The following is a 23,196-nucleotide window of genomic DNA, read 5'->3' on the forward strand; positions in this document are numbered from 1 at the left end:
TGTCTTGATAGCTTAGTCTTAGATATCTGAGAGTTGTGAAAAAATGGACAGATTTGTAGTCAGATAGATTCAGCTTTGTTCTATCTAGGTGAGAGACATTGGGTATATTATGTAACTTCTCCAAGCCTATTTGTCATTGTAAAGTGAGAATAATAAAAACTAGTAGGGTTATGGAATAAAGATAAATACAGGGCCCCATTCATAGCAGGTACACAATACAAAGTAGACCCTTTCCTCTTTAATTCTCTAAGAAAATATTTATTTAATATAATGTATTTCAAGAAAAATGTCCTTCTTAGAAATATAACCTAAGCATAACTAGATTTCACTAGTTTGGGAATACAAATATTAAATAACTCGTATTTCCACATTTATATAATGCAGCAATTTCTGGGCGCCACTGGGGGTGTGTCTTGTGCTGCTTCTCTTGTCGTTTTCCTCCAGTCCCCTTGTTGATATCCGCTGCTCGGGAAGGTCAACTTGGGGAAAGTGCCTTGCCTCAGCCTCTTTTGATGGGACAGTGCCTTGCCTTTGCCTCTTTTTCTTCTCTGGGAACCCCAGGGATTCCCAAATGGTAATCTCATGGAGCAATCAAATGACACAACCTTGTTAAGACTTCAGTGTACCAGGAACATGCTGTGTCTCTGTGGAAATGCCCTCTTCCCAGTTCTGTTTCTTGCTTTGTCATCTGAACCGCTAACTGTACTTCTTTTGCCTCCCTATGAAAATGTGGCACATATACACCATGGAATACTATGCAGCCATAAAAAAGGATGAGTTTGTGTCCTTTGTAGGGACATGGATGCAGCTGGAAACCATCATTCTTAGCAAACTATCACAAGAACAGAAAACCAAACACCGCATGTTCTCACTCATAGGTGGGAACTGAACAATGAGATCACTTGGACTCGGGAAGGGGAACATCACACACCGGGGCCTATCATGGGGAGGGGGGAGGGAGGAGGGGGGAGGGATTGCATTGGAAGTTATACCTGATGTAAATGACGAGTTGATGGGTGCTGACGAGTTGATGGGTGTGGCACACCAACATGGCACAAGTATACATATGTAACAAACCTGCACGTTATGCACATGTACCCTAGAACTTAAAGTATAATAAAAAAAAAAAAAAAAAAAAGAAAGAAAATGGCTTCTGCCAGTAGCATTTTCTCCAGTCATCCACAGGTGAAGACAAGGACATTCTCTATCCTGAGGCCCCCTTTTCCACATAATCCCTCCCCAGTGCAAACTATTTCCTGCAAAAAGATAGCTTCAGACTGTTTCCTACTTCATCAAAACCACCCAGACTTAAAAATCCAGTTTAGGCTCAGCTGAAACCTTCTCTACAATAAAAACTACTGTATGTGCTCATTTCTCATCCACTAGGGGTCTGCCTTCTAAATCAAAAGCAAGTAGAAGACAGAGTAAAATGTGTAATATAAATTTATTCTGTGACATTTTCCTCATTCAAGATATTTTAACATAGATTAAAATATATCAATATTTCATGAAAAATAAATTCTAGAAGAATTTAGATAATATCTGTAATATACATGATTTGACCCTGAATATCCTTTTTTTTTCTTCACTTCAAACATCATTTTTTAAAAAGTAACATAAAATGATAAGGATTGCAACATTCTTCATATATCTTGTGTCTCATAAATTTTAATTCAATTGCCAGTTCTTTTCTCAACTACGTATGTTAATGGTATTTGCTCCTGTTTTTGAACGGAACGAGTATCCATTTTCTGTTTCTTTGTGATATTTAGGTCTTCTTTCTCTGATTCTTCAAGAAAATGCTCCATGCTGAGTTTGAATAGTAATCGAGGGTCTGGTTTAGACAGTGGTGGGCAATTACACATCTCTCTAATTTTGAGAGCCTATAAAGACATAATAAGATAAAAAAAACTATATATACATCAATATATTCAGATTGTTTCAGTAATCCGTAATATGTTCCATGTAAAACAAATAAAGAATGCATTGTGTATTTTTTTAATAAAAGGTATCTTGATTATGACACATAAAAGGGAACCACTGATAAATCCACAGTGAACAGTTGTTTTCATGATTTGGTCAAATAGTATTATTTTAAAAACAACAACAACAATAGTATTAATAATCTGTAACCACTGCCCAAATGCTGTTTTGAGGGTAAACAAATCTTAGAGATAGCTCTGTGGTTTCAGTTAAACTCTAGCTGACCTGAGAACAATCATTCAGATTTTAAAAGACTCTATGAGAGGTTTTCTTCAAGAAAAAGAAAACTGCAGAATATAGATGACATACTGAAAAAAGATATATATAACTGATATAGTCTTGGGTAAAATTGATGATAAAAACCTAGTGATACAGTTTGGATACGTCTCCACCCAAATCTCATCTTGAATTGCAGTTCCCATAATTCCCACGTCATGGGAGATAACTGAATCATGGGGGCAGGTCTTTCCCATGCTGTTTTCATGATAGTGATTAAGTCTCACAAGATCTGATGGTTTTATAAAGGGCAGTTCTCCTGCACATGCCTTCTTGCCTGCTGCCATGTAAGACATGACTCTTCTCCTCATTTGCCTTCCACCGTGATTGTGAGCACCCCCGCCAACCCCCGGCCATGTGGAACTGTGAATCAATTAAACCTCTTTCCTTTAAAAATTCCCCAGTCTCAGGTATGTTTTAGTAGCAGCATGAGAATAAAACATTGCAAAGGAAGGAAAAGTAATCACGGTGTACTATGGGGCTCAGCTAGGACTAGTGCTTACAGTTGAAAATACCAAATCTTGATGAAACCAAAAAGTACGATTTCATCATACTGAGAAGGGGAGAGCTCATGGGTGTGTGCATGCACAGGGTGTGACACTGGAAAGAGAGGGCTCACGTCTCATCCTGTACAGTGGAAAATAAGTAAGGCCCAAAATTGAAGTTAGAACGTAGCAACATAAGCATGTTATTTAGACACAATGGGAAATACTAAACAAATCATCCAATAGAACTGGAAATAGTCATCCCTGAAACAGATGGCAGGGTCGGAGGACTGGCTGCCGATTTAAGTAACTAGCCTTAGAACTATTTAACTCTTCAAAGTGGGTATATGGATAATTTTAAGATATAAGAACTAAAATAATTTTAAGGAAAAATGGTCTCAGTATTTAAGGAGTTTTAAAAGAAAGACATTTAGGAGAAAAAGCTAATTTAGTTTTTTACTACTTCTGGCTTTCTGATACTGATGTGTCTTAAGGGAAGTTAATAAGGCAGTAAAGGAGACAATGTTTGGGGGACAGGTAAAATCTTAGAAAGACTATCCAGGCAAGGCCTCACTGATAAGATGATGATTTGGGGGGTCAAGAGGGGGGACAGACCTGAAGGACATGAGGAAAGAGACCATGTGGCAACCTAGGGAAAAACCATTCCAAGAGGGAGCTGCAAGTACAATGGAGATGGGAGTGTGCCTGGGGTGTTTTGGAACAGTGAAGAAGCAGGTAAGCTAAGTGGAGCAGGGTGGAGGGCAGGAGCAGATTATGTAGGACCTCACGCTAAGGTCATGCTAAGGAATTTAAGTTTTACTCTAAACAGCCTGCCTCTAATATTTGTGGGGTCCATGACAAGAATGAAAATGGAGGCCCAGATACCATGTCTCTAAACACCTAAAAGCAGTAAGTCAAGCTAATACATTACTACATAAAATCTGTTCTATTCTTCTACTTTGAGAAATACACATTCAAAATTACCTGGAAGTCCAGGTACAAAATTAGAATTCTTGAATTTCAGAACACGTAAGACTGCAGGGAGCTTACTGTGTAGCTGTTGACACTAGCCTGCCCCTCTCCCAGTCCTAGCTTATCTGGCACTGTAAAGGGCCTTGTGTGCATGTGTCCAAGGAAGAGGTCCACATGGGCCCTGAAAGCAAGCTCAAACATGTTTGGGCAAGGAATTCCAATATCTCAGATACCCTGAGTTGGGTGTGGTAGGGGCACAGGTTCTTGTATGCAAACATTTCATTGAGTACCACAGGAGAGGGGGACTTGTAGTCAGAGACGAGCCAGGTAGACGTCCTCTAAGTGAATGGGGTCAGGGCAGAAGCTTGGGTCTAGGAGCACTTCTAGCTCCCATGAGGCTATGAGTTACCATTAAGGTAAGCTAGAGAGTTTGAAAAAGCATTACTTAGTATGAAATTCTTCAGTGGCAGTGGCCTTGTCTTATTTTTCTTTGTATTTCACAGCAGATTTAAGATGTTCCTTATATCTACTGAGTGTTAAGGAAATGTTTAAGTAAACTGAATTGACATAAAAAGAAAATGTTTCCCAACTATAGCACATACAGCACTTAAGTAAACAGAAAATCAGACCCTCAGCTAAATGGTGACCTACTGTCCAAACTGGGATACCTTTGAGAATGAAAGGAGATGCTAGTGAGATTTGCACTGAGACATCAGGCATGAGCCAAGACTGTCTCCGCAAAACTGGGACGTACGGTCACTCTTGCATTAGCTCCTTTACAACCATGTTAATTTTCTTTCCCAAGTGAGAAGTTTACCTGTCATGGCTGCTATATCAGTGTAGTGCCTACGTCTAAGCACTGCACTGGGATCAGTAAAGGGGGAGAGTACAGACTCCAGCAGGTAACAGCTGGCACAGCTGAGTGTGGCAATGAGAGATGCAAAGCAACAAAGAGAGGAATAGGATGCCATCCCCTATGATCTCTGTGTATTCAGTAAAAACTCTTCTATTTTTCTTAAATTCTCTTATTCAGTCTTTTTAATACAACAAATATTTAGAACACCACAGTGAGTAAAGTGCTAGGTACACATTGGTCAGAATAGTCATGGTCCCTGCCCTGATATAATTTACTTTGTATTTCTCCATTACTGGGCATTAGAATTGTCCCCATAGTTGTGTCTATTTGGCTTTTATAAATTACCCTGCTATAAAAATCTTTGTTTAAAAAAATCTTATTTTCTCACCTCCATTTGGAGTTATGTGAAGTCTAACACCCAAAACAGAATGATCTGATCAAAGAGTAAGTGCAGGTAGATTATAATTTATGTTATATAGGACCAAACTGTTCTACCAGAAAGGCTTTGTCAACCTTTAATGTCACCAGCAATACAGGCATACTTGAGTTGTTCACAGTTATTCACATAAGATTTCATGACTTTTATGTAGATAATGACAGAATTTCAAACCTCAGAATCTTTAGAAAATATCAGTTCAATTTTACAGATGAGGAAACTGAGTCTCAGAGAAGTTAAATGCCAGGCAAGGAACAAAAAGCTGGCTTGATCAATGTTTTTAAGAGCTTTATTTGCTAAAACTTCGAAATAACCAAGATGTCCTTCGACAGGTGAATAGATAAACCGTGGGATATCCAGACAAAAGAATATTATTCAGATCTAAGAAGAAATGAGCTATCAAGCCATGAAAAGATATGAGGAACCTTAAATGCATATTGCTGAGAGAAAAAAAGCTAATCTGAAAAGGCTACATAATTCCAACTATATGATATTCTGGAAAAGGCACAACTATGGAGACAGTAAAAAGATTAGTGGTTGCCAGGGGCTAGGGGGAGGGAGGAATGAGTAGGCACAGAGTGTATTTTTATGAGAGTGAAACTACTCTGCATGATGCTATAATGGTGGATACATGTCATTATACATTTATCAAAATGCACTGAATGTACAGCACCAAGAGTGAATCCTAATGGACTTTGGGTGATAATGATGGGTCAACATAGGTTTATCAATTGTAACTAATATTATCAATCTGGCATGGGATTTTGATGGTATGGGAGGCTGTGAGTATGCGGGGGCAGATACATAAGGGAAATCTCTATACCTTCTACTCAACCTAAAAGTTGAGGCTTTAGAGTCTAAAAATAAAAGAGTTTATTATTTAAAAAAAAAAAAAAAAAAGTTGGCCTGGAAGTAAAAAAGCTGGGTTTAGAACCTGATTTGTTTTTATTGCTTTTGCCCTACATGCTTTTTGTGCTCATGCTTTTTTGCACCACATGATGTTTCTTGAGTGAATTTTTTACTGAATAAACATACTTTGGAGATGTCTGAGCTAGGTTTCTTTAATTGCTAGAAATACTATATATTCTTCATACAGGTTTTCTATCACCACTCCTTCATGTGTGAACTGCTTCTCCTCTCCAACTATCTATCAAGCAGAATCGTGTTATGACCATACATATTTCTATCAAATCTTCATCTATTTTGCATAGTAAGATTTTATCGGATGTCTTGGTAACTTATTTTTTCTTTTTTCCTTTCCTTTCCACATTCATTTTATACATTTCAGGGTGCCAATGTCTTTTTATTTTTATAAATTCTATCTTATTAAATATACCTTCATCTCTTCAAAAGTGAGCAAAATTTTCCTACCATATAGCTAGACTATGTCTTTCCACTTCCTTTACTTTGTTTTCTGTGTTTAACTCCATGCACTGCACCTAATAGGCACTTAACAAATGCATGCTAAATTTTAAACAAACGTTTATAGAACACCAGCTATGAATAAATCATTATGATAAATGTCATAGAGAAAATACTCTTAGGAGTTTATGGTTTAAGAAAAAGCAGGAATGTATTCTAATAGCAAGAAAGTATGGTTCTGAGAATCCTGAGGAAGATTTGAAGTTAAATATAGAATTAGCCAGCCTAAAGACCACAAGTGAAAGAAACTAACATCTACTGTTCACTTTCTATGTGCCTTTCACTGTGTGAGGTATTTTACACATCTAAATTGACATTGGAATTTGAACCGCTTTTGAAATCTTGGGCCTGGCATAAAACACTTATCATTAAAGTGTCTATGCCAAAGAAAGGAGGACAAGGGAGAGAAGGCAGCAGGACCTTACCTACAGAAATGCACAAGTATGTACATCCAACATCCAGGAGATATCGCTTTCCTGATTTCACATATGAAGAAAACTAAAGGTTGGATTAGGTTAACTTTCTTCAAGTTAGATGGCTGAGTCAGAATTAAAACCCAAGACCCCTAAGACCACTGTTATCTTTATGTTACTATTTCCTGTGACCATCTTTCTCCCGTTACCAACTATTAATTTCCTACATGCTAAATTTCTATAAGGGAGTGGAAGTACTGTTCAATTCTACTGCCAATTTTTCTATTTTTCACCCACTATTATATTGCTTATCTTGCCTATTATCACACATCATGCAATAATTTAACAAATATTCACGGCTGGGTGCGGCGGCTCACGCCTATAATCCCAGCACTTTGGGAGGCCAAGGCGGGTGGATCACGAGGTCAGGAGATCGAGACCATCCTGGCTAACACAGTGAAACCCCGTCTCTACTAAAAATACAAAAAATTAGCTGAGTGCGGTGGTGGGCGCCTGTAGTCCCAGCTACTTGGGAGGCTGAGGGGGGAGAATGGCATGAACCCGGGAGGCAGAGCTTGCAGTGAGTGGAGATCGCGCCACTGCACTCCAGCCTGGGCGACAGAGCAAGACTCCGTCTCAAAAAAAAAAAAAAAAAAAATCACTAAGCATCTCAACTTGTCATAGGTACTATGGATACAGCAGTGTACAAAGGCCTTACACTCTAGGGTAAAAGACAATAAACAAATAAGGTAATTTTAGTTAAGTACATGAAGAAACTAAAGAGTGAGGTGTGTTGGACGGACAATGAGTACATGGAAGGGAGGCAATTTGAGATTGTGAGATCAGAGAAAGCCTCCCCAGGACAGTGACATTTGCCTAAAGAACTGAGGGAAGAATGTTTCAGACAGAGAAATCAGCAAGTAGAGGAGCTGTAAGGAGGACACTAGCTTGACGGGGAACATACATTGGTCTTGTATGTTTCCCAGACCAAGGAAAGCCTAAGGAAAGGAGCATGTGGTGAAGTTGGTGAGGTAGGCAGTGGCCAAATTACAAGACTGGAAGACCTAGGAAGAGTCTGGATTTTTATTCTAAGTTATGGAATAAGATGAGAGGTCACTAGAGGGTTTTAACCAAGGAAAGGACATTACAGTGATCACTCTGGCTACATACTGAAAATAGGTTGTCAGGAGTTGAGGTGAAACGTGACATCATGAGGTGAAAAGTGGCAACAGGAAATGACTGGGTAACGTGGGAGGAGATGATGGTGACTTTTACTGGGAAAGGAGCAGTGGTGAAGTTGAGAAGGGCATGGATTCTTAATGTACTTGTTGAGGCAGTCAAGAAGATTTTTTCATGAATAGGATACGGAAGTGAAGGAAAGAGGAACTGAAGATGAGTCTTAAATTTCCTCTTCTGTTTTAATAGCTTTTCTTTTATGATGCTGCTCATGCATCTGAGTATAATTAACTTGCTCACAGTAAATAATTACTATAATGTAATATCATATTGTCAATTAATGACCCCAGCCCATAAATTCTTTTAAAGTTATTGTTTTTATCAAATTGTCAAAACAAAATCATTTATGCTCGTAAAATTAATCAGAAACTTAGTAACATACCTTTCTATACTTTGAAGGTAAAACTAATTAGTAACTAGGCAATTGTTCTCTGAATTTTTGAAAAAATTCTCCAAATTAAATCCCATCAGGGCTAGGCGTCCTTTTCTTTGCTAATTTATTATGACTCTATGGGCTCTAATATAGTTTTAAAATTTGATTTATTTATACCTTACTTCTTTCTAAAATTAATTTGAGAAGCTTCATTCTAGCTATAATTTCTACTCCTAGCTGCAACCACTCTGGCAATTCCCCTCCCCCCTCAACACACATACACTTCAATTACTTCTGATTTTGACCCGAGCTAATAATTAACATCATCTAACTAAAAATAACATTCTCTCAAATATTTTGGTTTTCTTGCATGTTACCATACCTCTTCTCCTGATCCTATTTACATTTTACTCTTTGTCTAACTAATCTAATGATTATGACTTTGACTAAATTTCCCAAAGAACTGTCATTTTGCTTATTTCTGCTTAATTTTATTAATTATATTTACCCTATTTGAGACACTTATAGTTCTATATTTCTTTTCTCTTTTTCTAATATAGACATTTAAACTGATAAAATTTTCTTTAAATACAGATTTATTAAACACTCATGAAAATATAACTACATCATTATACAGTTCATTGGTTTTAAGGCATCCTCTTATTGTCTATAGATTTCTCTCTTGCTTTACATGTGCAGAATTTTAATTTTCATGCGGTTATCCATCTTTTAATTTTTGTTATATTAATTTTACTATACTATGTTCTGATGATTGGAACCATAACTTTTTATTTATTTATTTACTTATTTATTATTTCAATAGGTTTTCGGGGAACAGGTGGTGTTTGGTTACATGAGTAAGTTCTTAAATAGTGACTTTTGAGATTCTGGTGCACCCATCACTCAAGCAGTGTACACTGTACCCAATGTGTAGTCTTTTTCTTTTGAGACGGAGTTTCGCTCTTGTAGCCCACGCTAGAGTGCAATGGCACGACATCAGCTCACTGCAACCTCTGCCTCCCGGGTTCAAGCAATTCTCCCGTGTCAGCCTCCCGAGTAGCTGAGATTACAGTCATGCGCCACCACGCCTGGCTAATTTTTGTACTTTTAGTAGAGACAGGGTTTCTCCATGTTGGTCAGGCTGGTCTTGAACTCCAGACCTCAGGTGATCTCCTGCCTCGGCCTCCCAAAGTGCTGGGATTACAGGCATGAGCCACCTGCCCAGCCCCAGTGTGTAGTCTTTTATCCCTCACCTCCTTCTCACTGTTTCCCGAGTCCCCAAAATTCACTGTATAATTCTTACGCCTTTGCATCCTCATAGCTTAGCTCCCACTTATGAGTGAGAACATAACATTTTTATATCATGTACAGATATTTCTGTCCAAGTTTTATAATCAATATTTTCACGAAAGATGTGTATTTGAAAATACATTCTTTTTTTTAGGATTTAAAATTCTTATGCCACTTAAAATTTATTTTTCATACTATTCAGCTGAATCATTTGGTAGTTCCTTACTTGATCCGTGGTTTTCTAAGAATGGCAGGGTGCAAGCTAGTTACAATTATAAACAAACAAAAAACAAAACTGTATATTTTATCTAACTCCTGATGGTTAGTAGATTCTGGAAACAGCACTGTTGCAACCAAGCACTTCACTGACATATTGTATGTGTTTCATTTACTAAGGATCTTCCATCATAAAAAAAAAAGTTAGTTTTTCTAGATATCATACCAAAGTGTATTAGTTCCACTGTTTTTTGTTTGTTTTGTTTCTTTTCTCCTAAACTCTTACACTTCCTCCAAGAGCAAGAAGTATAAGAACTTAGAGGGAAAGAAACATCTTCCTTATACTTACGAAAAGCAAGGTCCAAAGTCATTCTTACTCTTGTATGTCTTTAAGTTTTGTCTTTTTACCTAGTAGCTTGTAAGAGCCTGTCTTTGCAATGAAGATTAAACACTTCATAAGTTTAAATATCTAAGCATTGTCATTTCAGGGCTTCTCATGGATGATACTCTGGGAATCTCCTAAAAATCCATCTTAAGAAATGTTACCTAAATAAAAAAATGTGATATAGAAACTACAATCAAAGAAATGAAGACATGTACAAATGAACGAATGTATCTTTCCCATTGTTATATGCAGCTTGGATTTCCTGGTGCCTTTTCAATATTCTTTCATTTTCTTAGACATTTTTTTTTTTTTTGCTTTGGGCTTTTTAATTTGGTTGTGCTATGTTCCTCTATCTTCCGCATCAATGAGTCTGTGCTCTGGGGTATCAATTCTGCTCTTTACAGCCTCCACCGAAAGTTTTACAGCTTCTCTGCTGAATTCACAAGTTTAACAATTTTCTGAAATGGATTTATCTTACATTTGTAAAGATGTTCTTTCAGCTTCTGTCACTTTCAGTGCAGCTAAATCAACCTTATCATGCCAGCTTCAAGTGGCATTGCTTCTATGTTCTTGCCACCTTGCCCATCCTCTCCCATAAAGTAACATTTTTAAGTTTGACCTGAGATTTGGTTTTGTTTTTCATATTTCTGCTCTTTAAAACTTATCTCACTGGGGAACAATGAATATTTCAGAGGCTTTGTTTTGTGTTGCTATTGCTGAATTTAGTTTACATGAGGGTCCTTGTGGAGTTATTAAAGACACTTAGATATTCAATACTCTTTTAACTAAGATTACCCTCATTTTTCCTTTCAACTCTGTTTTTCCAACTCTTGTACACTTACCGTTCTGATTTTTTAAAAGTCTCTCTTACCTACCTCTTAAATCTATTCTTAAATAAGAGAAAAGTGTCTGCAACATCTTTTATTCGTAATTTGTCCGGTCTGAGTTCTAAATAGATTCTACATAGATTTCTCCTGAAGGCACACTTCTCAGGTTGTTTGAAAACTGATTATTTGCAGAGGGGTGCTAAATTATCACCCCACAATCACTTGCTGGCCACAAGGAAGAAAACCACCTTTACAAACAAAGAACCAGGCCATCACCATCCAACTCCCTGATGGCCTTCAGCATCACCAAATGTGGGGCAGCCAGGTATTAAGAGACTTCCAATGCAAAGCACTTTGAAGCATAGTTGCATCACCTATAAAATACCGTTCCCAAAATTTAACTTCTATTTACAGGTATACATAGAAACAAGTTAGAAATACCATGAAGAAGCAATCAAGTAAACCCGGAATCTACAATGTGGGATTATATGTACTCAACAATTCAATGACAAGTTTTAAAACAAACAAAACAAAAGGGAGGGGGGCACTGTTCTAAAGTCAAAAGGACTTTAGGGACGTAAGGACCAAATGCAGTGTGTGGATCATGAAGTATCCTCATTTAAACAGGCCAATTGTAAAACCGTTGAGATAGAGAAATCTGATGTAGACAGAATATTTAATTTTAAAAAAATCACTATGAGTTTCCTCAGGCATGATAATGTTATGATTGTGGAAGAAAATGATACTACTTTCTGAAATGCATACTAAAGTTGATGGAGCACAGGACATATCATTCCAAAATATGACTCCAGGAGACCAGACTATGCCACCCCAAATATACCTCTTGAGCGTAAGAGTTATTTTCTACTAATTATTTTGGGAACTAGCAGACATAGGGGAAGTTCTGAAAACAGGAAGAAGTTACCCTTTTCTCAGAAAAATATGTATTTATACAGGAAATCTCTAAGTGTGTCTCCCTCTCTGTACCAGGAAGAGAAGGATGACTCTAAATCACTGGAAACTCTTATCAACAAAGAAGGTACAATCTACCTAACAAACCTTACCCTTGCTCACTGTGCTTTTCCTGACCACCTCCTCTACAACCTGGCTTTCCCTACACCCTTCTGTCTTTGTTTCAGTTGAAGATGGTATTTATGCCTGAACTCAAAGCCACCTCTTGGAGAATTATTCATTCCGTGGGTATCTCCCAGGTATACAGGAAGTATACCTGTTAATAAACTTCCATTTACCTCTTGTTAATCTGTCTTTTAATACAGGGGTTCATCTCAACTAAGAACTATGAAGCATAGACAGAAAATAATTTTTCCTCCCCTATAAAGCCCTGATATCTGGGCTTTATCTCAAAATACTTCTGGGAAAAACAGAGAGATGGGACAGATGAAGCAAGTGTACAAAAGGATTATACTGTTCAATATCAGTGAGTGAAAAATAGGGGCTCATTAAGCTATTCAAATTATTCTCTATCTTGACATGTGTTTTAAACATTGATAGTAATAGTAAAACTAAAAGTTAAAGAAAAAAAACAAAAACCTTTTCCATTGTCTTCCATTCTCCTCTACCATTTTTGCATTCCTATAACTTCACTCTTGATTTTATAACTATGTTTTAGTTCTAAATGGCTCATGAGAGGTTTAAATCTTAAATATTTCTCCTGGAAAATAAAACTAGTCACTTTATTACCACCTCTATTTCCAACTCTCTCCCTTAATTTCTAAAAGCAAGCATATACTTTTCAGAAGGCCTAAGGAGTTAGGTATCAATGACTCTAATCCAAGGACTCACTATGCAATAGATTTAACAGAAATTAGTCAGAATACTGGGTAACTACTTTAAAAGACAGAAAAGAAATACAACAAGGATAATGCCTACATGGCTACTTATTAACAGAACAAAAACTCTACAAAGGAAATCTCTAAGTCATTTCGGCATTCCTTATTGTCTATATATCTATGTTTCTTGAATTCTCTTTTGAACTAGTTGTAACATATTACAGTTTCTCTCATTAATGAGTTAAATAAAATCTCAGAAATGTGTTCATTTTATATTTGAATGATTCATGATTTCACCTTTTAAAAAAATTATTGTTTAATTCATTTAATTTCCTTTCACAAACACTGCAATGGAAATTGGAGTCTGACTAGTTTTTGAAGTGTTCTAAAGTAAATAGGTATAAATAACTGAAGTAAATACTTTAAAGTAAATAAACATAAAAAATTAAAAATTAAGGCCACCTTGACATAGGGCAATTATCCTCTGGAATGATAAAATAATTAGGAAAGGTTTTCAAACAAACCTATAAAAGCATTTGATAATCAACTACTCCTAAATATGAACATGATAAAATCCTATCATTTGCAACAGTATAGATAAATCTGGAGGACATTATGCTAAGTGAAATGAGCCAGGTACAGAAAGAAAAATACTATATGGTCTCACTTACATGTAGAATCTAAAAAAGTCCAACTCAGAGAAATTGTGAGTAGAATAATGATTACCACAGGCTGGGGATTGGAGAGTAGGAATGGGGAGGTGTTGGTCAAAAAGTATGAAGCTTTGCCAGCCTGGGCAACACAGCAAGGCCACATCTCTACAAAAAAAAAAAAAAAGGCCAGGCATTGTGGCACATTACTATAGTCCTAGCTACTCTGGAGAGTTGAAGTGGGAGAACTGCTTTAGCCCAGGAGTTCAAAGCTGCAGTGAGCTACGATCACACCACTGCACTCTAGCCTAGGGAACAAAGCCAGACTCCAGACAGCTAGCTAGCTAGCTAGCCAGATAGGTAGGTAGGTAGGTAGTAGGTAGGTAGGTAGGTAGGTAGGTAGATAGATAGATAGATACATACATACATACATACATACATACATACATACTAAAAAGCACAGTTTCAGTTAGGAAAAGTAGCTTCTGGAGATCTGCTATACAGCACTGTTACTACAGTTAACAAAACTGTACTGTATATTTGAAAATTGCTAAAAGAATAGATTTTAAACATTCTTGCCACACAAAATAAATATGTGAGGTGATGAATATGTTAGTTGGTTTAATTTAACCATTATACAATGTATACAGATATTGAAACATCACGCTGGACTCCATAAATATATAAAATTTAAAAAATTAAAGTAAATAAAAAATAAACACTCGTATTAAAAAAAAAAAAAAACACTGGCTATACTTATTCCCAGTAACAACTAAGTATTTACGAAACAACTACTAATACACATCAGTATTCTGACACGTATTACATATCAAGTAAATCAAATACTTACTCACACAAAAAAAAGTAAGTTTAAAAAAAAAGAAAAAAATGGAAAAAAATTAATACCAGAGAGTCTTCATGACTGGATTAAAAGCTTCCTTTGAAAACAGAAAGCAAGACATTTCAAGGGGGAAAAAAAAATCATCTTACTTTTTAGCATGTTCTTCTAAAAATATCAATCCTTTCCCCTTTCCCTTCAAAAGCAATTTTTTCTAATAGCCCATTCATTTCAGCCTCAAGTAGATACACATCGCATGCACCATAATGTTTTTTTTAAGGGTTTAGACAATGTTACTGTCAGGCTTCCTGGCTTTATATGATTCACAGGCCAATTCAATTACAGTAGCTGCTATGATATTTGCCTTTTCCTCAACACTCTTTATGTCAGACAAAATGAAATTCTGTAAGGTGAACAGTGTATGTTTGTGTACACTGGCCAACAATGACATTTCACTTCAATGTTAAACACTCTCATATTTTCTGCTCAAGAGATGTATAATATTAATGATTTATTCATTTACTTTGTCCAATTATAAATGCATAAGAATGATTTACATGAGTTCAAACCCCTGGCTTCCTGAAAGTGTAAAGGATTCAGAATAAAATGAGATTAATATGAATGCAGCCATCAAGTGATTCTGATATCTAAAAATTGAATGAAGTGAATTTGATAAAGATTTTTTACAGTTTCTGAATAAAGCCAGAATTGAAAGCTCTAAAAACGTTCAAATATATATCCTATTCAAATTATGATTATAAACATAACCATAAACAATGAGTAAGTTCAAATTAAATATTTTTCCTATACATTCTATCATTCTCCATACCCTTCACCCAACAAAGAGGGAATGGCAGAGAGAAACGGGGTTCATAAGTGAAGTGGAGAATAAGAAATTCAGTCTAAATATTCTCAGTTTTAAAATAAATCTTTGAAGCAGATTTCTCTTATTCACATCTATTCATATTTTATAACAATCTTTATAGAAAAAAGTTAAATAAGGTGTCTCAAGGGCAAATTATAATATACATAAAGTCTGAACAGTCTAACTATAGTTTTAAAACTGTCATACTATTAAACATCAACAAATTGATACATCTCTCTTCATTTTTTCACCCAAGTTGTTATGATAACCAAAATATGTGTAATATGTGTTTAACTGATTATTTCAAGTAAATAAAATTATAACATCAGCTTATTAACTACAAGTAATAATTGCTACAAACCTGTATTTATCCTTTTTAAATGCTAATGGATCACAAGATCATATTTAACTAGGCAATTTATACATGTTTAATCTTGAAATTCACATTTTAAAAAGCAAAGATTTGCTTTTTTTTCCAATGTGATGTGTTATCTTGACTTAAAAACAAAGCAAGAAAGGAACTAATCTATTTTCTGAACAATATACTATGGTAAAATGATCCAAAATTATATTACGGTACTGCTTTGCAGGAGTTGTAGGTCACATTGTTTTCAAACATAAGTGACCTTGTCACTCCTCCAGTCCTCTGCTCAAATCCCTCCACTAGTGTCCCATCTCTGTGAACAAAAGCCAAAGGCCCACGCCCTCCTCCTTCCCTTGCTCACGCCATTCCACCCACACTGGTTTTCTTGTTGTTGCTCCTGCCCCACAGCCTTGTACTCTTCCCCAAGACAGCCACAAGCCTGGCTCCTTCACTTATTTCAAGTCTGTGTTCAAGTATCAGCTTCTCAATGAAACCTTCTTTGATTGCTGAATGACCCCATTTTACACTGCTATTCCTGCACCCCTCCCATCTCTGCTCAAACATAACTGTCTGCTAAGGACTCATGTGTTCCTCTAAAATTCATATTTTGAAGTCCCAACCTCCAGTGTAACTATATTTGGAAATAAGGCCTAAAAGGAGGTAACTAAGGTTTAATGAGGTCTGAAGGGTGGGGCCCTGATCCAATAGGATTAGTAGTTTTATAAGAAGAAACAATACATTTATAGTAAGAAACAATACATTTTTTGTGACGATATGCAAGGAATCCAATAAGAAATAAAAATATGCAATCTTAAATAAGCTAATGTTTAAAAATCACAATGGTGAAAATTTGTGTTCTAATCACAGAACCACAGAATCCTGCTTTCTTGGTTCTCCTTCTATGAATCTGAACCAACACAGGCTCTGTCTTCCTCCCATCCATTAAATGTGGAAAATATGTAATACTCTTACTTTGATCTTTTTCTCTAATCACTTCCTACATGAACTCATCCATTCTCATTGCTTCAACTATCGCTTCTGTTTAGATGACTCTGAAACTCTGAAATCTCTGGCCTGGACTTGTCTGTGCTCTCTAGTGCTGTATTCTCAACTGCCTTTGAGGGGATTGTCACTTCACCATACTGCTAGAGATGTCAAAGGACAGGAGCCTTAGGTAGAACATAACATACGCACTAGAGCATGCTACATAAAATATAATTTTAAAATGTAGTAGTAGTATATAGACTCACATAATTCTATACACTGCCTGAGAAACTGCCTTCTTTCATTACAGAAATTAGACTACGATAATAGGGAATTCCAATCTTTTGAGTTATGACTGTGTATTCTAATTAACAATATACCCTTGTACTATCAGTTTCACTTCAACCACTGAGTTATTCCCAATATTGCAATAGAGTTTTATTACTTTCAAATTGAATTTAATCACTTGGGGTGGGGAATATAAGAAATTATATGAGGTTTTCAAATTAAGTTTCTGAACTAGGATAGTTTATTTTTAGAAGCAAAATGTGTCATGTCTTTGTCTTCATCATTGGCTCACAAATAACATTTGTTTCTCTAGCCATTTTTCTTCCTACTCATTAATGAATTCATTATTATTTTAAAGACTTCTCTAAAGCACAGTTTTTACCTCTCTGAAGATGCTCAGTAATTTGATGATGAAATGACAACTCAAAATTTAGGAAAGTCTTCACATGAAAAGTTGGCTAACAATTTATTATCTAATTAAACAAACCACATATTTTTAGAATTTCATTGAGCAAAAATACAAAGAAAAAATCCAAGAGAAAATCATACTGTTATTATTGCTTTAGAGACAGGCCCAGGCCTCCCAGGTGCAATAAAGTCCTGGGGGCCTTGGATAGCATGAAGGACCTTATAGTCAGTGATCCTCAGTACAAGTCAGTTACTGATGAAATACATAATGTCCCATGCCTATAGTCCCTTTTTAAGAGGAATAATTACTACATATTATATCAGGTAAATTTCACTGCTACTTCTTTCTCAAATATTTTTTATTCAAATTAAGAATATAAATGACATCTAGTTAAGATAGGTGCTGATATAGACTGAATGTTTGTGTCCCGCCAAAATTTGTATGTTGAAATTCCAACTCCCAGTGTAACGGTATCAGGAGGTAAGAGCCTTTGGCATACCTTGTCATAAGGGTGGAGCCCTCATGAATGGGTTAGCGCCCTTATCAAAGAAGCTATTGAGAACTCCCTTGCCCCTTCTACCATGTGAGGTTACAAGGAGAAGATGGCTGTTTATGAGCTGGGAAGTGGGCCCTCACCAGACACCAAACCTGTTGGAAATTGGATCTAAGACTTCACAGCCTTCCAAACTGTGAGAAGTAAGTTTCTGTTGTTTATAAGCCACCCAGTCTATGATATTTTGTTATAGCAACCTGAACAAACTAAAATAGGTGTTAAGAAGTCAAGCTTGGCTGTCCTCAATGCTCACAAAAGGCACAAAGTATGCCTAAACTACCAACAAATCCTGTCATTACTCCTTTCAAAATATATCTAGAATCTGACTGATTCTCTCCCCCATTTTCTGCTACCAGATACCTTGGTCCAAGCCACCATCATCTCCTACCAGGATTACAAGTCTCCTAAATAATCTCCCTGCCTACTAGTCTACTCTCCACATAATAATGCCAGTGATCACAATAAAACATGAGTCAAATCAAGTCATTCCTCTGCTCAATATCCTCAACTAGCTTCCCCTATCACTTAAAGTGAAAGTCAAGTCCTTAAAACGACTTAGAAGATCCTTCATGGTCTGGTCCCCCTTCACCTCATCTTGAACTGTTCTTCCCCTCCCTTACTCCATTCAGCCCCAATGTCTTCCTTGCTATTCCCTGAACACATCAAACATACGTTCACTTTAGGTTCTCTGCATCAGCCGCTTCTTCAGCCTGAAAGGCTCTCTCTCCCTCCAGACAGCTAGAGGACTTGCTCCCGTGCTTCCTTCCAGATTCTGATTAGTGAGGCCTTCCTTGACAACAGAACATAGACTAATACCCCTTCTCTGCCGCCCCTCCCCTCTCCAATACCTTTAACCTGCTTTATTTTTTCCCAAAGTGCTTATTATTGCTAGGCATACTACATGTTTGTTTCTTATCTGCATTACCTAACTAGAATGTTAACTCCAAGAGAACAGACTGTTTTGTTCCTTGCTCATTCCCCAGCAATAGAATATAGAATAGATTATCAGTAAGTATCAATAAATATTGATCAAATGAATGAATGAATAAATCTTGCACTAGTTTCTTATCCCAAACCAGATGCAGATTCATCTTCCTTCAAACTGTATACCACTATATTTTTATTTTTCTTATGACAAATCATATCCTTGTATTAATAATCATTCTTTATGTATGTTAGCGTCCTGTAAATATCAAGAACCATGTCTTATTCCTCTTTGTATCCCCCACATCTAGCATCATTTCTTTCTTTTAAGAGGTACTCAGTATTTGTTGGGCTGAATTTGAAGTTATACTGAAAGATACTTTTTTTTTTTTTTTTTTTTTGAGACAGAGTCTCACTCTATCGCCCAGACTGGAGCACAGCAGAGCAATCTCGGCTCACTGCAACCTCCGCCTCCGGGGTTCAAGCGATTCTCCTGCCTCAGTCTCCCAAGTAGCTGGGATTACAAGCACATGCCACCACACCGGGCTAATTTTTGCATTTTTAGTAGAGATGGGGTTTCACCCTGTTGGCCAGGCTGGTCTCGAACTCCTGACCTCAGGTGATCCACCCACCTCAGCCTCCCAAAGTGCTGGGATTACAGGCATGAGAAAGATACTTCTATAATACACCTGGATCTGTTGTGCTATGCTTTAGCGCGTGGCCCAGTACCAATTCTTAAATTGCTAAAAAATGTTCTGCTTTCATAACAAGCCACCAAATTTAACACAAGTGAGATAGAAGAGAGCGTGTAACCTGCCTCAGGTTACAAGATAAGATAAGCAACCTTGCCTAACATCCATTTTGTCCTGATATGGAAACCATAAGAACATTTTGAATGATGTCAACAAATCAAAAGATTTTCAGAGGATACTGAAAACTGCTTGGCAGAAAGCCACCTCAGCTTGACCCACTTATGAATTCTACAAAAAGAAAAGCCAGAGAGCAAATGCTTCACTCTTATCTTCATAAAGAAATAAATAACCAGAAACAAACTAACATGAAGATTTTTTTTTCCTAAAAAAACAAATTCCAGCATCGCTACTACAATTAATATCCATTTGACCCAAAACTTTTGTACAGCTCACTAACTGGGTATTTTTAACAAAAAGCTTAAATCACCAAGGAAAGATTAAATTATCATCAACATGTTTAAAAAACTTAATATGCCTTGAGTTTTAAACTTTCATCAACTCAGTTAAAATTCAAGTCTCACACTAAAGGAGTTAAACCTTCATTATTAAGAAAAGTCAACCGTACACAGCAATTTATTCTCCAAGACTTGTGGACAAGCAGAATTTTGCTTTTCAGTCAAATTCTTTGACAACTGATAATCCATAATTATAGTAATCAAAATAGTTAATAGGCTAGAACTCTCTTTTACCAGGCAGAAGTGACAGCATTAAAAATAAATGATACAGTAAAAACAATGTCCCACCTTCTACAGTGTCAGCTCACCTGAGGTATAAGTCTGTCCAGATGTTCAACTCGATTGCCATGAGAAGGGTGTGTAGATAACCATTCTGGCATCTTGGGTAGGCCATGCAGGCTATCGACAAACTCCATTTGCTGCCAAAACACTGAACTGGCTCTTATGTCTGCACAAGCCTAAAACCAAAATTAATAAAACCACACAATGAGTTCAGTTTTGAGGATTGTTTTTTAAATACAACTTTATGTCACTACATGCTTTAAAGTCATTTTCTATCATCATTTTAATAAAAGTAGAACATGCCCATTGCTTAGAAAAAGACCCACCTCAAACAACATGGTATCACAGTACTGAAGTAACAGAATGCCTGCCCCTCCCATATACAACATTCACAATAACCCTGCTAACCAAAGATAGCTCACTATTTTCAGTATGATGAATATTAAGAACATGTATTAAGGGTAAAATCTTTTACACAAATTAAAAATTTTGTTTTCATAAAAATAAAGTTTTAAAATATCTGTTATTAAATTGCATTAAAGGAACTTTACTTCTATGCCACTAGACCAATCAGAAAAAAACTTCAAATAAACATAAAGAGAAGACATTTTTATTGTGCACATCAATTTACCCACTTTTCTCAATGTATACGGAGGATATATTTAATTCATATTATACCTTATAAAACACAGTACCTTATAAAAGTATAATATAAAAGTACATTAGTGCTTTTTAAAAGAATATATGTAGATATTGTGTATGTGTATGCACAATTCCATCATACACTCATATACATACTCATACATATATACTTGTATATGCACAGAACATATCTGAAAAGCTATTTAAGAAATTGTTAACAGTAGCTACCCTAAGAATGTATCTGAGGTATCTGATAGTGGAGAGGGAGCAGGACTTTTATTTCCGAACTATATTAAAATACATTATTTTATAATTAAAATTATTTTTAAATCCTCCATAAGGTGGATTATTAATAAATATTTTATTAATTTGTTCAATTTATTCACATTTCTTAACTTATTCTTTCTATAATAAGTAACTGGAAAAAAGTGATTATATTTCCCAATCATTTTACTTTTCATTAAAACTAAGAAAAAAGATATATACTATACTGACTAAAATGTACTTTCAAAAAGGTTTATAATAGTGTAATTGTGAAACCCCAAAAGGCAAATATATTAATAGAACACGGCATGCTAGTCAATATCCATGCTACATCGTTTCTTAACAAATGCCATTAAAACATTTCCAAATGTTAGCAAAATAAAAAATTTTAAATTCAAGTAAATCTTAATATTTAAAGAAATATAATTCCTTAAGACCTCCGAGTATTTTAAGTTGAAAAGAATTCAAGGTACTTTACACACTATTGCACAGATATGGATATACATGTTTATATGTATATAAACAGGAATATACAAGATAAATGTATATAACAAACATAAACATGATTCATGTTTGTACACATATACTTATCTATATATGCAAGATGTGTGTGTGCTTATGTGTAAAGTACATATGTAACATATATATCTATGCAGAAATAATTATTTGATGCTGAATTAGAAACACCCACAGGAATATGTCCCTCAATAATAGGTAATCACATTCACAATAAAAATAAAAGCTGAGATTAACAAGTATTCTTCTAAAATAATTCATAAAAATATAAAATGACTCGAAAGAATTCTAACAAACAAGAAACCCCTCTGAAAACTGGAAGATAAACATTTGAATGGACTACAAATTCGTGAATTATCTAACATGAAGTTTGTGTGGTATACAAACCAAAAGCATACTTATCTAATATTTTTAGCCTAAAACTGTTAATCAAAAGACAAAATATTTCCCTATTCAATCTTTAAGTAACACAGCTGAAGGGAATCTTTAAAGCAATATTTGATATCCAGAAATAGAAAAAGAAATTAATTATCCCCACAGACTAGAAAGTATTCCAAACTAAAAGTATTCAAAAGGGACTTGAGATATCTACTTTAATGTTAAGATAAGAGTGTTGAGTTTGTCTGTACTTCTCAAACCCAGTTCAAAGACCCACTAAAGTCAGATAATTTTGTTTCCAAAATCAGTATTTTATTCATATTTTTCCAATTTAGGAAAAATAAGTAACAGGGTGACATCAGCAAGACGGAAGAATAGGATGCCCTGAACCCTCCTTCCCCACATGAACACACTGATTCAACAATAACATACAAATTCCCTTTGTGAGAAATCCTGAAACTAAAGGTGCAATGCTTCTGCACCTGCACAAATACGAAATGAACCACATCAAACCTGGTAGAAAATTGGAGACACCTTCTTGCCATAATCTGCAAGAGCAATTACGTACCCCCAATACAGCGCACCATATGATCATAAGAACACCCGCAGCTCCCCACCACTCCTTGGGGAAGGAAAAAGTTGGCTTGTGTATCTAACATTCCAACTTTTTTAAGAGCTGCCCTAGGAACTGGCTCCTGTCTTGCCAGCCTTGTAGCACTGATGGAATCTAGAACACACTAGATGTCTAGGGGCCAGTGATAACGCAACAGAAGTTTGAACAAGCATACAGGCAGTTGCCATGACCACTCCCTGAAGCTCAGCATTAAATGAGTTGAAGAAAAACTCCAGAGCCCAGTTTCTCCTGGGGCAGGGCTTGGGGGAAGAGGTAGATCATGTGTCCAACATTCTAACATTTCTGAGGGCTGTCCAAGGGACTGGCTTCTGTCTCATCTGTCTTGTAGCACTGCTAGAACCCAGCATATGGACCAGATGAACCAGAGAGGACCCTAGACGCCTAGGCACCACTAAGAATAAAGACAGCAGTTTGGACTAGCATGAAGGTTTGAGAGGT

The 23,196-nt window shown here is 36.1% G+C and overlaps 1 protein-coding gene across 5 annotated transcripts in view; it reads right to left on the reverse strand.

The window, feature by feature from the left end:
• Positions 1–1,425: 1,425 nt before the first annotated feature.
• Positions 1,426–23,196, reverse strand: part of OMA1 (OMA1 zinc metallopeptidase) — a 67,389-nt gene continuing 45,618 nt past the window's right edge. For all 5 annotated transcript variants that reach the window (XM_050803953.1, XM_050803973.1, XM_050803983.1 and 2 more), the window contains 2 exons: positions 20,351–20,500; positions 1,426–1,883 (listed from right to left, as the gene is read on the reverse strand). In XM_050803953.1, coding sequence (XP_050659910.1) covers positions 1,674–1,883; positions 20,351–20,500 — 360 coding nt within the window. In that variant the 3' untranslated portion in view covers positions 1,426–1,673. The remainder of the gene's footprint in view (positions 1,884–20,350; positions 20,501–23,196) is intronic.

This window comes from Macaca thibetana, chromosome 1, assembly GCF_024542745.1.
Source record: "Macaca thibetana thibetana isolate TM-01 chromosome 1, ASM2454274v1, whole genome shotgun sequence".
In the NCBI taxonomy this organism is placed as follows: Eukaryota; Metazoa; Chordata; class Mammalia; order Primates; family Cercopithecidae; genus Macaca; species Macaca thibetana.